Source organism: Protopterus annectens, chromosome 16.part0 (genome assembly GCF_019279795.1).
Source record: "Protopterus annectens isolate FY-2018-M chromosome 16.part0, PAN1.0, whole genome shotgun sequence".
Classification (NCBI taxonomy): Eukaryota; Metazoa; Chordata; order Ceratodontiformes; family Protopteridae; genus Protopterus; species Protopterus annectens.
Window position 1 is genome coordinate 509,340,327 of NC_056750.1, and position 13,761 is coordinate 509,354,087.

The 13,761-nt window shown below is 41.7% G+C and overlaps 1 protein-coding gene across 1 annotated transcript in view; it reads right to left on the reverse strand.

Annotated features, from left to right (window-relative positions):
- The window catches only part of PKN3 (protein kinase N3), a 2,242,690-nt gene that overhangs the window by 1,609,050 nt on the left and 619,879 nt on the right, over nt 1-13,761 (reverse strand). Inside the window, exon 5 of the mRNA XM_044058139.1 lies at nt 12,432-12,574. Coding sequence (XP_043914074.1) covers nt 12,432-12,574 — 143 coding nt within the window. The remainder of the gene's footprint in view (nt 1-12,431; nt 12,575-13,761) is intronic.

The following is a 13,761-nucleotide window of genomic DNA, read 5'->3' on the forward strand; positions in this document are numbered from 1 at the left end:
CATAGTAAAACATCAGCAAAGACGATAACATTTCAAATCCAAGGCGAGTACTTGCTAAACTATGCTAAACATTACATGGGCAGTTCTGGCATCTGTCTATGGCATATTTATGGCTTCAAGCAGGTATTTTAAAGTGCATTTGACTGCTACAAGGCATTAGGGGAAGCTGCAGGCTGAGCATTTTTCAAGTTCATAGCCTATGGTAATCAAGGCATAGAAGGGTGCCTCCTCTTCTTGTGATTAAGCATCTAAGGATACCAGACAGGTTTTATTTGCTGTGTTGACCAACGTAGTCCAACTAGGACAGTGTCCTCTTTTTCAGTGGACACAAGGTGGTATTCATACTTGCTAGGGGAAACTTGACAAGGGCACCCAGGAAATTCCCCTTATTCTTCTTTGCCAAGAGCTGATATATTTTGCATCCATCTGAGCTACCACCAATGGAGGCAGATGAGATATCATCTGGAGTATGTACTGGAACCATGAGAAGATGAAATACATACTTCCCTGGCTCCAGAGTTTCACCAATATGCTGTCAGAATGGACAGACTTCTGTAATGTATTTTGGCCTCTTAGCTACAGCAGCAAACTTGCCTGGAAACGTAACTTGTCTGCAGCCAGTCTTTGAACTTTGACAGGGTTGTGGCAACAAGCTTCTTGAACTGGGAGCTTTCATTTTTAACCTGCGTCACAACCACGCAGTTTCTAGAGACTAAAAAGCACATTTTCACTTTTCAATCATATGTCTGCACTTTTTTTTTTTTGAGGGAAGGCTACTTTTCAGCACCCACAGCTGGCTATCTGTTGCTCCGTAGATCTGTCTTCACCCAGCAATTTGGCAAACTTTAACACCACCACATTATATCCAGCCCATGTCTGGAGTTGGTGATGAGGCGGCAGCGACTGGAACAGTGTCAGTGTTGCCAGGGAGTGTTTTCCCTTAAATTCCCAACCATGTCCACCTACTGACACTACTACATCCACTGTATATCCTGTTTGTGGACTGTGCAGTGTGTTAGGAACTTTCACCCAGAGTTCCAAGGGAATGTAATCATTGTCCCACCCCCTCAAACCTACTGAAGGAAAATTTGTGAAGAGCCATATTTTCACTTACGGCAAACCATTCAATCTCCAGAATGTTCCCCATGTGGGCAATCTTTACACAGAAGATGCATGCACTTTAACTCATTACTCTCATGGCGCCTCTGTGCTTGCATCTGAGCGCACTATCAGACAAGAGGAATTTCATGCTCTTACCCCCGAGTGCCTTCCACAGGCGCGAGAAACTTTAATGTTGACTTTTTTGCTATGCTCACTTTAAAACACGCTGAAATAACTGAAATTATTATTTACATTCTATAGTTACAATTCAGTATGTATTTAATAGCTGTTCGCATTAAAACTTTGAGATAATTGGCTTTCTAAGTGTTTGATAAAGCAAGTGGTGGCAGCCAATCATATTACTGCAATCTAAGCCACCACCTCCATAACACCTCCACCCCCGACCTAGGTTTCTCTTTTTTTCACCAAATAAATAGAGGGTCCAGCAGCAGGCATTTTCTTTCTTTCTGCTGATATTTGCAGATTTTACCTGCTTCTGGATCCCTTTATTTATTCTGGGCAGGGCTTGCACAGATCGCTACTGAAGAAGCAACACCGGTTTCTTCTCAGGGGTTTCATCAGTTTATTGCTCGTTCCAGGAAGCGCTTTTGTTGATAATTCAGGTAAGATTTTTTTTTTTTAACCAGTGTCTGAGTCAGTTTTTTTTTTTTTTTTTTTTTTTTAAGGGAGCCCCATAGCAGAAACAGCCTAGCCACAGTTGGGCATATAAGCACCCCGTAAGTTGCAAAAGGTTTATTTTATGCAGGACAAAAGCTTCTAGCCCCATATTACCATCCTCCTCATCTGTTACCTGGCTTTTTACCATCACGCAAAGTTGTTAGTCTTTTACAGGCTTCTCAGCACTGCCCTGAAAAAAAACATGAATAGTGTTCAAATACTGTACATGTACTTTGTATTTAGACATAGGGAGATAAATTATTGAAGCATGTGAGTATTTTTCCAAAGGAATGACAAGTTCCCGTTAGCACACAACTCTTTCTTGACATGGGGCAATAATCAGTAGTTTGGGAAGTAACCAGACATTGTTTGGAATTTTCATTATGTGTTCTTGTACTCACAGTGAAATGATAAAAGGCATAATCAGTGTAAATTTATCTTGTGTCTCAAAAGTAAGAAGCATCTCTGAATTATATTAACAGGTTCTTTTGTGTAACCATTCCCCATAGCTGTTACATAAAGATCTAGACATTAAAATGCATAAGGTCTGTTAACTCATTTGGATGTTAGAAAACATTTTTGGTGATTAAAAACAGTTGCAAAACTTATTTTTTATAGAGTTGGATTTTGTAGTGCTCAACTTGCAAGGCATGGACTGGGATTGGTTGGACTTAACTCACTAATGGTAGTCCTCATGTATATCAGCTATGAAAAGCTCTGCATGTCAGTCTAAAATATAACAGCTCATTGCAAACCATATACCTTTTGATTTTTTATGCAGATTATCTAGACAAATCCTATCATGGAGTGTGATAGATATATAACTTTGAGATTCCATGAGAATATATTTACCAGACTAAGTGCATTTTTTTTCTTAGAAATTCCTGCCATGTGACTTAGCAAACAAATTGTACTAGTTACTTCACATGTATGTCATTGATTCATTTCAAACTTGAAATGCATTGACATTATTTTTAAGATCAGAAAAATCAACTAAGCTTTTGAGTTAACATGTGAAATGCATTCTAGTCATAGACCCAATGAACCTATTGTAATTATACAATTACAAAAACAAATTAAGCTTGCAGTCTTTTTTCCAAAAGATGAACACTGAAGTGGTGTCTTTTCTCCTGTATTTTCCTCATGTAAAAAAAAATGCACTGTTGTAAGCAACTTCTGAAAGACCTCTAGGAACAATGCTTTCCTTGAAGGGGTAAGATGAGATATGAAGAAGCTGAGAGAGAACCAGTTGCCTGAAACATGTCGTCATAAACTGTAAGACTGTACGACTCTCATTTACCAAGTCTGCCTGAATAAGGTATTCAACTAGATAATGATAAATGCGTACACCCTTGTTTTAATGAATAAAAATTACTCGAGACAGGCATTTTATAAAGACTCTGAGAGCATTAGATAAGTCAAAGAGCAAGGATGTGAACTGGTTGTTGGCTTCCCTGTTTCAAGTGTTAATGTGGTGGTAAGTATTCCAACCAAAGCACTTGAACTTTGGCATTGGCAGTCTTCAATGACACAGGATTACCCTGGGATGAGTACTAAGAAAATATCATGGCTGACGGCTCAATGACAGACCTACAACATTGCCAAGAACTTCTTATTCAGACACATCCCTTCCTCTTTGGCTAGCCTTACTGGAAGACATTTCTGTCTAATCAGACTCTCCAACACCAAGTGCTTGAAAAACTGTTTCCAATACTAGGAGAATGATAAGAGGAGATAAGCTCCCTACCCTAACAAAGACATTATCATTCCTGAAAACATCAGAAAAGAATAGATGTGTAAATGGAAAAACATTCTCCAAATTGAGGGAATATACACCAATCCAAGAAGCAACAAAGGCGAAGAACCCAAACAATAAAGTACAGTTGTGTACACTTACCATAAATGTAGATGTTCGAGTATATTCAATGTTGCAGTCATTACATTTGGGTTATCTGCTTGCAGTAGCCCTCAGTCGGCCTGATTAACAAAGTCTTGGGTCCTGCGTCGGTTGCTGTACCTTCTTCCATGATGTCAGGTTGTCAGGGGTATAAAACATGCAGCCGACTCCATTACATCAGTTTTTCTTGCCCCAGATGTCAGGTACCCCCCTAATGGGAAGCAATTAAATCCATAATACAAAAATATACCTCCAACAAAAAAGCAAATACACAAAAAAGCTTTTTGAGCATAGTAAATGAGAGTAGAGGTATAACCAAAAGAAGAAAGGGAGCTGGAGGGAGGGTAACCAGGACTGCAGCAGTGAATACACTCGAATATCTTCAACTGTACTATGTTCTTCATGTTTCACTGTTGCAGTCATTGCATTTGGGTAGATTCCCAAAGCTAAGGTTGGGAGGAGGAATTTAAATAGAATTAGGACCAGCTATAAGGCCCTGCAAGACTGCAGTGGCAAAACCAGCTCTGGAATTAGAGAAAATTGGCAAATGATAATGATTGGTGAAAGTATGTACAGAACTCCAGGTAGCAGCTTCTAGGAAGTCCCTTGTAGAGACGCCCCTGAGAAAGGCTGTAGAGGTAGATGCAGCCCTGGTTGAATGGGGGTCTGATGCCCTGTGGGGTAGGTTTTCCATGGTGCTTATAGCAGAAATGAATGCAGTGGCCTATCAATTTTGAAATGGTTTGCTTAGAAATAGCTTTCCCCCTCTGTCCCTGCAGCAAATGCCAACAGCAGTTCGGATTTCCTTTGAGGTTTAGTCCTGTCCAAATTGAATCTAAGTTGTCTGTGCACATCTAAGGAGTGCAGTATCCATTTCCCTTTGTTCTGTGGGTTAGGAAAGAAGGTAGGCAAATTAATGGACTGATTAACAGCCACACTGGATACCACCTTGGGCATGAAGGAAGGGATGGTTCCGAGGGGCACCCTGTCCACATGAAAGATGATGAAAGGCTCCAGAGCCTGTAACTCAGATACCCTTCTTGCAGAAGTGATTGCTAAAAGGAAAGCTGTTTTCCAGGAAAGGAATTTTAAATCTGCAGTAGCAGCTGGCTCGAAAGGAGGAAGAGAGTTTCTTCAAGACAAAGTTAAGGTCCCAGGCTGGAGTTGGAGCTGTCCTCAGTTGCCTTAAATTCTTGGTCCCTCTGAGAACTGCTTGAGCAGTGGGTGAGCGAAGAGGGGAGGCTCTGTGCTATAATGAGCTGAAATGGCTGAGGCATGAATTTTGATGGAGGAAAAGGACAAGCCCTTATGAAGCATTTCAGTCAAATATTGTAGAATCTGAGGTAAACTGGGCACTGCTGCGCTCATCCCTTGAGATTGGTTCCAGGTACAAAATCTTTTCCATTTTGCAGCATAAGATTTTCTAGTACTGGGCCTCCTAGCCTCTAAAATGATATCCATCACTGATTTACTGAGGGGTGGAAAAGAAGAGATTAGGTAATTAGCCAGGCTGCTAGGTTCAGGGTTTGCAGCTGAGGATGCAGAATCTGGTTCCCCTGCTGAGACAACAGGGAAGGAGTTTGAGGCAGGTGCCATAGGGCCAAGCGTGACACTGCGCAGGAGGGAGTACCAGTATTGGCGTGGCCAATCTGGTGCAATTAAAATCGTCCTTGGCTTGTCCTGTTTGATCTTTAGTAAGACCTTGGAGAGCAGAGGCAGAGGAAGAAAGGCATAAACTGATAGGTTTTTCCAGCTGAAGGATAGAGCATCCACTTTCCAAGCTAGTTTGTGGGGAATACTTGTGCAAAATTTGTCCAATTGATGGTTCTAGGGGAAGGCAAACAGGCCTATATCTGGGCTCCCCCCCATTTGCTTGTTAAGTTGAAAATCCTTGGGTCCAGTTTCCACTCGTGTGGGTCCATGAGGTTTCTGCTTAGTCCATCTGCCAGTGCATTTAGTTTTCTTGGCAGGAATTGAGCTTGTATATTCACTTGGTAGCTCAAGGCTGTGTTCCACAATGCCATGGGTAGTCTGCAGAGGGGGAAAGAGTGTGTACCCCCCCCTGCTTGTTTATATACCGCATGACCATGGGGGTAGAGTTGTCCTGGAAGAATGTGGTCCTTGAAGGCTGTCAGAGTATTCTGTACAGCTAACATTTCCTTTTGATTTATGTGCAGGTGCATTTGACTTGGGTTCCATTTGCCCTGATTGCACTTCCTGTGCATAGTGTGATGCGTCTGTTGTTAGGGTTTGGGCGGCAGGGGGTAGTGTGAATGGTAGTCCCTTGTTTTGGTGGCAGGCCTCTGCCCACCAAAGGAACTCTAGGCGTAGACAAGGTATGATAGGAATCATAGCTTCTAGATCCTGTGAATGTTGACACCATAGGCTTTTGAGATACCATTTCAGTTTCCTCATATGCAGCCTTGCATATGGAAGTAGAAGAATGCAGGAAGCCATGAACCCCAAGGCCTGCAGTATTTGCCTTGCAGATAACTGGGTTTTTGTGGCCACTTGTTTGAAGTAGGCTGTCAAATGAGTCCATTTATCTGGCATGAGGAAAGCCATCTGGGAAGTTGTATTCAAGCTTGCTCCCAGGAATATAATTTGTTGACAGGGTACCAGGTGTGATTTCTTTTTGTTTATGGTGTACCCCAGACAAGTCAGTACCCTTTGAACAAAGGCCAGATTCAAAAGAATGTCCTGGCTTTCTGCCCGAATTAGACAATCGTCCAGGTATGGATATATGAATATTTCTTTACCTGCAGAATGCAATGACTGGAGCTAGGCACTTTGTGAAAACCCTGGGCACAGTAGATAAGCCAAAGTGCAGTGCACAGAACTGATAGTGCATGTCGCCTGCTTTGAAGTGTAGGTATCTTCTGCAAGACTCCCTGATAGGGATGTGCAGGTATGCTTCTTTTAAGTCTAGTGTTGCCAACCATGCATCTTTGCCTAGCATAGGAAGCAGCTGGTGAAAAGTCAGCATCTTGAATTTTGGAATCACCAGGAATGTATTTAGAGTAGAAAGGTCCAGGATAGGATGCCATGTATTGCCTTTTCTGGGTACCAGAAAAAGTCTCTAATAGAAACCTTGTCCCTTTCCTCTTCTGGTATCAACTGAATAGCCCCTATGCTTAAGAGAGTGAGTACTTGATTTTGGGCCTCTGCCCACTGATTTGGGGGTAGATCTGGCCACCCGTTTGGTGTTGGTAAGGTGTGGAAGTGAAATCTGTATATCCTTGGGACACTATTTAAAACCCATTTGTCCTGGGTAACAAGCTCCCAGTTTTTGGCCTGCAGACCAATCTTTCCACCTAAAGGAGCATTCTGTTGGGAAGGGCTTGGAAGTTTTAAAAGCAAGTCTGAGATAGTTTTCCATAGGGGGGAGGTCTTACTACGCCCTGATTTGGGTGCGGAAACCCCACACTGCTTAGTCTTGTGTGTCCCCTGGGATTGAAACCTGGGGTTTCTGCTGTGTCTGGGTTTGGCTTGAGAAGATCTAGGAAGGGGCTGGAAAGGACCAATGCCTACTAAATCTAGGAGGCTGAACTTGTAAGAAATCTTTAACAGTTTGCGTAGATTTAGCTTCATCTTCCATCTTTTTAAGAACTTCCTCAGCCTTGTTGCCAAACAGGCAGTTCTAATTTAAGGGAACATCCAACAATTTAGCTTTAACATGATCAGGCAAAGAATGCTCCTTAAGCCAAGCATGCCTTCTGAGCAGACCCACTAACAGCAGCCCTGCCTGAGGCCTCTAAGGAATCAAATCCACATTGCAAAGTATGTTTTCCAACCTATTCAGCAGAATGCATTAAATCCTGTAATTCTTTATTTTCCACACAGTCAGGAATCAACATAATTTTCTGTTTAAGCAATCCAATAACATGTTGCTGATACTTTAACATATGAAACTGGCAGTTTAAAAGTCCTAATGGCCAAGGTTGCAGAAGTGTAAACCTTGTTACCCCATCTATCCAGCGCCTTGGAGTCTCTATCAGAAGGGGTAGGATTTTTAGCAGTAGAAGCCTTAATGCCCTTGGGTCCCTGTGAAATAGTCTCTGGATCCGCAAAAGGATTTTTAAAAAGGAACTTGTGTGAATCAGGAACCCTGTAATATGTCAGGTTTTCTGGAAGCAGAAGGCAAAAAATTAGGGGCCAAACTTGATTCCGAAAAAGCATCACCAACAATGTCTAGTACAGGAGGAATAGCTAAAGGCCTATGCTGAGGCAGAAGTAAGAAATCCTTAAGCCTCTTTTTTGAATCAGAAAAATCCTGGGCTTTACCAGTGGAAATGCTCCCTTAAGAGTATGTAAGGTTTCACCAAAAGAAAAACCCTCTGGAGGGGAAGCAGAGGGAACATAGTCCTCTGTATCAGAATCCTCAAAAGTAGATAAGGGCAAATCCAGATCATTGGAAAAAATCAGAAAAATCAGAATCCTGTTCAGAAGATTCATAAACAACTTCAGTCCTAGGTCTCTTAGAAGGGGGAGGTTTGTCTTCTCCTGATTAGAGTTATAAGATCTTCAGCCATTCTTATTTGTTTTCTAGGCATAGAGGCCTGAGCATGCAGCCTGGGCATCGTTTTTTTTGGCATGGTTCGAGATTTAAGCCTAAATGAAGAAGGAGGCATTGGTTTAATATACAAGTCAGTAGGACCTGAATACACCCTCAGAAGTAACTGCCTGCACAGCGGCTCCGGACTCATCCAAGGTAGACATCCGCGGGTTCCATAGTTGAAGCATCTCGCAGCGTACCGGACTCCAAATGGGTCTCAGTAGAGGCCTGAGAATCAGAAGTAGTGTGTATTAGGGGCTGGAAAGCGCCTCACTGAGTACCAGTGAACTGGCGACTGGCTCAGGAGAAGCGTCGTCGGCAGTTTTGGACCTCGGTGGCCTGTCTCTATATCTTTGCATTTTTTCAAAATCCCGGTATTCGGATGGCTAACTGACATTTCTAGATAATTAAACCAAGAACTGAAATATTTAGAGGCAAAAATATACCGACGACGGATAGTGCGCTAATTAAATAAAGCACAAAACCGACAGAAAGGTACGTCGTGGTCAGGGCTTTGGCAAGGAATACAGTACGAATGAAAATCTTTATGAGGTATTTGCTTTCCACAAGTAATGCAATTATTAACTTTTACTGACATCGGTAAGGAGCAAGAAAACGTTTCCCAAATGGGGTACTTAGCTTTAGTTGAAGACTTTGGTTCTGTAACTCGAAAACGAAAATTTCAGGAGTCAGCCGACCAGCACTTGCGAACTGCTTCTGCTTCGGGCACCGCACGGCAAGAAAGACTGATGTAATTGCGTCGGCTGCATGTTATATACCCTGACGACCTGACGTCATTGAAGAAGAGACAGCAACTGACGCAGGACCCAAGACTTTGTTAATCAGGCTGACTGAGGGCTAGTGCAAGCAGATAACCCAAATGTAATGACTGCAACAGTGAAACACGAAGAACATCAGATAAATAGAACTATGCAGCACCCTCATAAAGATGTGGGTCAAAAGGAATTTGAAACTCACAGCCACTATGAGAGCCCAAGCAGATGCAGAGCAATGCGAGCAGCCATAGTGAAACCCAACCAACAGGCCAAAACCCTAAACTCTGAACCCTTTTATAGGTGCCTAGGTTCTTATTAAGCTTACAGCCAAGAACATTGAGAAAGCTCAGTGATATCACCCAATAAACAGGAGGAGACTAACAATGTCCCCCATTAAGCTTTCACCATATCCCAGGTGAACTTTTATGATCACCTGTCCAGTAAGCCAGATTTGTTTTAATGGTTCCTAGGGAAATACTGTGACTTGAAGGTAAAGACAACTTAATAATGTACCCTGGTTCTGCAGTAGGCTATCAGTCACAGCATATGGTGTTACTGATGAAAGTTTTGAGTTAATGTCTCCAGAGGTGCTGTTTGCTTCACCACTTGTTCTATTCAGTTAAAAGAGTTCAGAGTGCATGGTCCTTCACAGCATGGAAAGCTAAACAAAGAGCACACCTCAGGAGTCTTATACAATGAGTAAAAGGACAAGACATTTAGTCTACAAGAGTAGCTATGGGTGCTAAAATACGATTTTTGGGGAGGAACAGTTGACGTCTCACACAGGTTTAGATGCTTAGCAATCAACATACAGAAAGGGAGCATTATGTTCATCTCTTTGATGAAAAGTGTGACAAACTACTTGAGGCCTTGCACAGATACCACAAACAACAAATGGTACAAGGCAGTGTGATTTTCTAACCACCACAGAGATGTGGTGGTCAAAGGTGAGTCTTAACATGAATACCAAAGTCCATGTTAGCTGGATTAAATTTAAGTGGAATATGGTACACAGCAGTGATGCTAGACTTACCAAAGGAAATTCTACTGCATTCCTTGATGTCGAGGGTAAACCAAGATTAATATACCAAACATTTGTTTCATCAAGCCCCCTGCTGGATAATCTGAGTATCACAATGGGAACTGCCTCCAGTTTCCAACCAGCAAACTTGCTTTGTCATAGCCCATTGGTATCCGCCTTTAAGCCAGGTAAATGTATACCAAAGAGGAGGGGGGCCAGGACAGAGCTCTGTGGGACACTTTACCTGGAAAGAGAACTGCCAATGGACAGTGTTGAATTCTGTCCTGATAAAGGCAAATCTCCATACAAGGCCAAATAAGACATCTTCAAAATAACACCATTTTGTAAGACTGCGTCTGTGGCAAGTCAAGACAAACAGAAAGGAAATCTCAAATGGGCTACTAACACTGAATCACCCATATATGGAAAGACCAAAAAACGTTATTTAGAGACCAAAACCACCCCTGCTGCCCTCATGATAAAAACGTTGGGACAAACAGGATAAGTAGCACTTTCTACTGAAGTGAAGCCGATATTGCAGGCTGTAGGAACCTCTCACATAGCTCCAAAATACTGATGTACCAACACGTGTTAGTCAAGTCTTCTAACAATATTTAAACTCTATGAGCAAAAATCACCATATGGAACCTGGTATACAGACGTACTTAAGCCACTAACGTCCAGGATAACATAGCTCTCCTACCTTCCTCGATAAAGAGAAAAAGAATCAACAGAACCTTTTTTTTTTTTTTTTTTTTAGCTCCAAGACTAGTATAGGTTCTATGGTGGCTTTAATATGTTGAAACAGGCATAACACAAACAAGTTCCTTTAACACTAGTTTGCCAGATGGATATGTATGGAGCCTGATTAAGAAACTCTACAGCCAAGATTTGGGTAAACCTACATAACTAGCCTCTCACTGGCAGTAAAGGCAACTGCCAACAATGCTGCCTTGTGGGGAGCTTCACATGTGAAGCTAGTAGAAGCAAGCCTCATGAGAGTGGAAATATACAACACATGTACACACACACACACACACACACACACACACACACACACACACACACACACACACAGAAATATACCTCATCAAAAACAGACAACATTCTTCATCTCTTCTTAAGCTCCAAATACCATTCTTCAAAGAGGACCTCTCTCAAGAAAACAAAATCCAGAATAGCCTGGTGAAGTTCATTGTGAGCAAATGAGAGCTTCAGCTATGATATCTAGCACAGAAACGTACCAGCAGCTGTTGACCCTGCCACTATATTGCCACAGCTCTGACAAGTGGAAGGGGCGGGAAGAAAAACTCAACATCCCTCACATCCACTGTGGCAGAAGAAAAAAATATTTTGATAATCTGTTCAAAGCCTTGTTCTATCTATCCATTTATTTATTTTTGTGGCTAACATTTGAAGTCCTATACTTGTAGTTGGCTGAGAATATTACATAGCATTCAGCTTTTGGATGCATACAAAAAGCATGCCACTCAACAGAAGATAAACACAGGTCAGACTTATCACAAGTATATTGGCGAGCATCTGGGGCACATGTTACAAAGCAGCTACTCATATGCAGGAGGAGTGTTGCTCTGTCTCTTGGCCTCGTTACCAATGAGGTTTCCAGGATGACACTAGTCCAATCGTTCTCAGTCTCATCTGCAGATGATGGACAGTACTTAAATTCCTGATATGAATAGGAGTTCACCACCAGCAAGGGTTTAGAGGTATAGGAAGGCTATGGGCTTAACAGCTGGGGTTCTTTATCTCTTACCTGGCATTGTGATAGACTCAGGTCAATCCTTACAATGAACACCCTAAATCACTACCATCTGGTTAGCATGGATGGTATCATGAAAAATGTTTGAGGTCCATCTTCTTGTGATTGTACTGCAGTGCTAGCATTTCAAACAGGCATATGACATCTGAGGCTATCTATGACTATTAAAAAAAAAAAAACAGAAGCAGCTCCTATGGGCATCCTAATTTATGATCTGATAACCAAAGGAACACTTTAGGACTATACTTTTTAGACAATGAATGTGAGAAGTACCTAAGGACTGTACATTAGGATAAGATATAACCTTTATGAGCTGCAAGATCCAACTAAGGAGTTTAGGGTCACCAAATGCACACTCCTTTCCCCACCTCAAAGATGTCATGGTTTGACTACCTGTGCAAGAAAGCTGGGGATACTTGAAGCAGTGCTGTAAGACAGGTTTCAAGAAAATCCCAACTCTGTACCACAACCGAGATCCCTCAGAGTTACACCTCCGAATATACACATTAATTTACAATTTTTTATACATTCACCAATTATGCACAGATCCCATTTACGCATAGATTCACACTTTACACAGAGTCTTAAGATATTACAATTAAAGATTATTATATATTCCATACCTCAGACAGTGCCTTTCGATCCTGGACCTTACTGCTTCCTAACAGCTTTATGACATTTTTTGCCCCTTCTTGGACAGCAGATTCTATCTGCAGATGATGTCTCAGCTCCTCAATGCGAAACTCCAGGGACCCAAATGTCCCACCTGCAAAAGAAACAAAAAGTAAGCACTGGAAATGGGTAAAAGACAAATGTCCCTACAGTTTTATAATTAAAGGCAATAACAAAGACTTCTACCAATATCAATGAAGTACATTGCTAGGTCTATACAATGACCTGTGTTGAATGGTAAAAGACTCCACAACACATTAGGAAGGGAACCATACAGTGCCAGACTTTTAAACATTTTTTGAGAAGTACAGGAAAAAATCCAAGGCACCACTATCTCGGACAGTATACATTTCCCCCATATTTGCACCTATAGCTTTGCAATTCTGCTGCTTGAGTTTATAGACACCAACATTTCAAAGGTATTCCTTCCCCAGGAACATCAGGCTTGTATCCCCTTCACCTCAACAATCTCTCCACCCCAACCAATTAACATGCTTAAAGCAAGAATAGATTAATGTGAGTCATAGCACAAGTGGTACTAAGATTTTTTAATTAACACCCTGACTAAAACAGCCAGGGCAGGCCAGATAGTTATACTCTGTGCATATTTCTACAAGCTGAGCACCCCATGCATACCTTTAACTGTATCTTATTATGAGGACTGTACCTCATTTGGGGTCTTAGGTTCATGTCCCTCGAAGTTCCACACTGAAAGGGTCTGTCACACATTCAGTGTTTGGATTTGTTTTAACTGATAACAATGTTAAATAAAAATGAATCTTATTAATTCATTTAAAGATATTTTTATAAGCAAAACCAGCATATTCTGACCATCCTATGACCTTCCTAGTTGAAGTTGTTAGTAAGCTGTTAGTACATTTTCCACATTTTGTGGATTTGTTCCATATCAAGAGGTCTAATGTTCTTCATTTTGAAGATGGAAGGTTGAAAGCTATAACCCCATGTGCATTCAAATGCATGTCTCCCAGCCAGGAACATTTCAGTTCTGCTACCCAGGCTAACCCCCAAACTACTGGAACAAACTCCTGCAGCATTCTGCTCTCCCACAAGGAATGTGGGCCAACCAACAGTACAATAATCCTCCCCAACCTTGACTGGCCTCCCATTCAAGGACACCAGCATAGATCCTCTACCAATAAGCAGGCCTAAAATAAAATATATCCTTGATGTTCTATGAATTGCAGTGCAAGGACACGCATTTCCAATTCAAAACTTTTTTCCCCTCCTGCATCCAGGGTAAAGACATAAAGAACTAAAAAC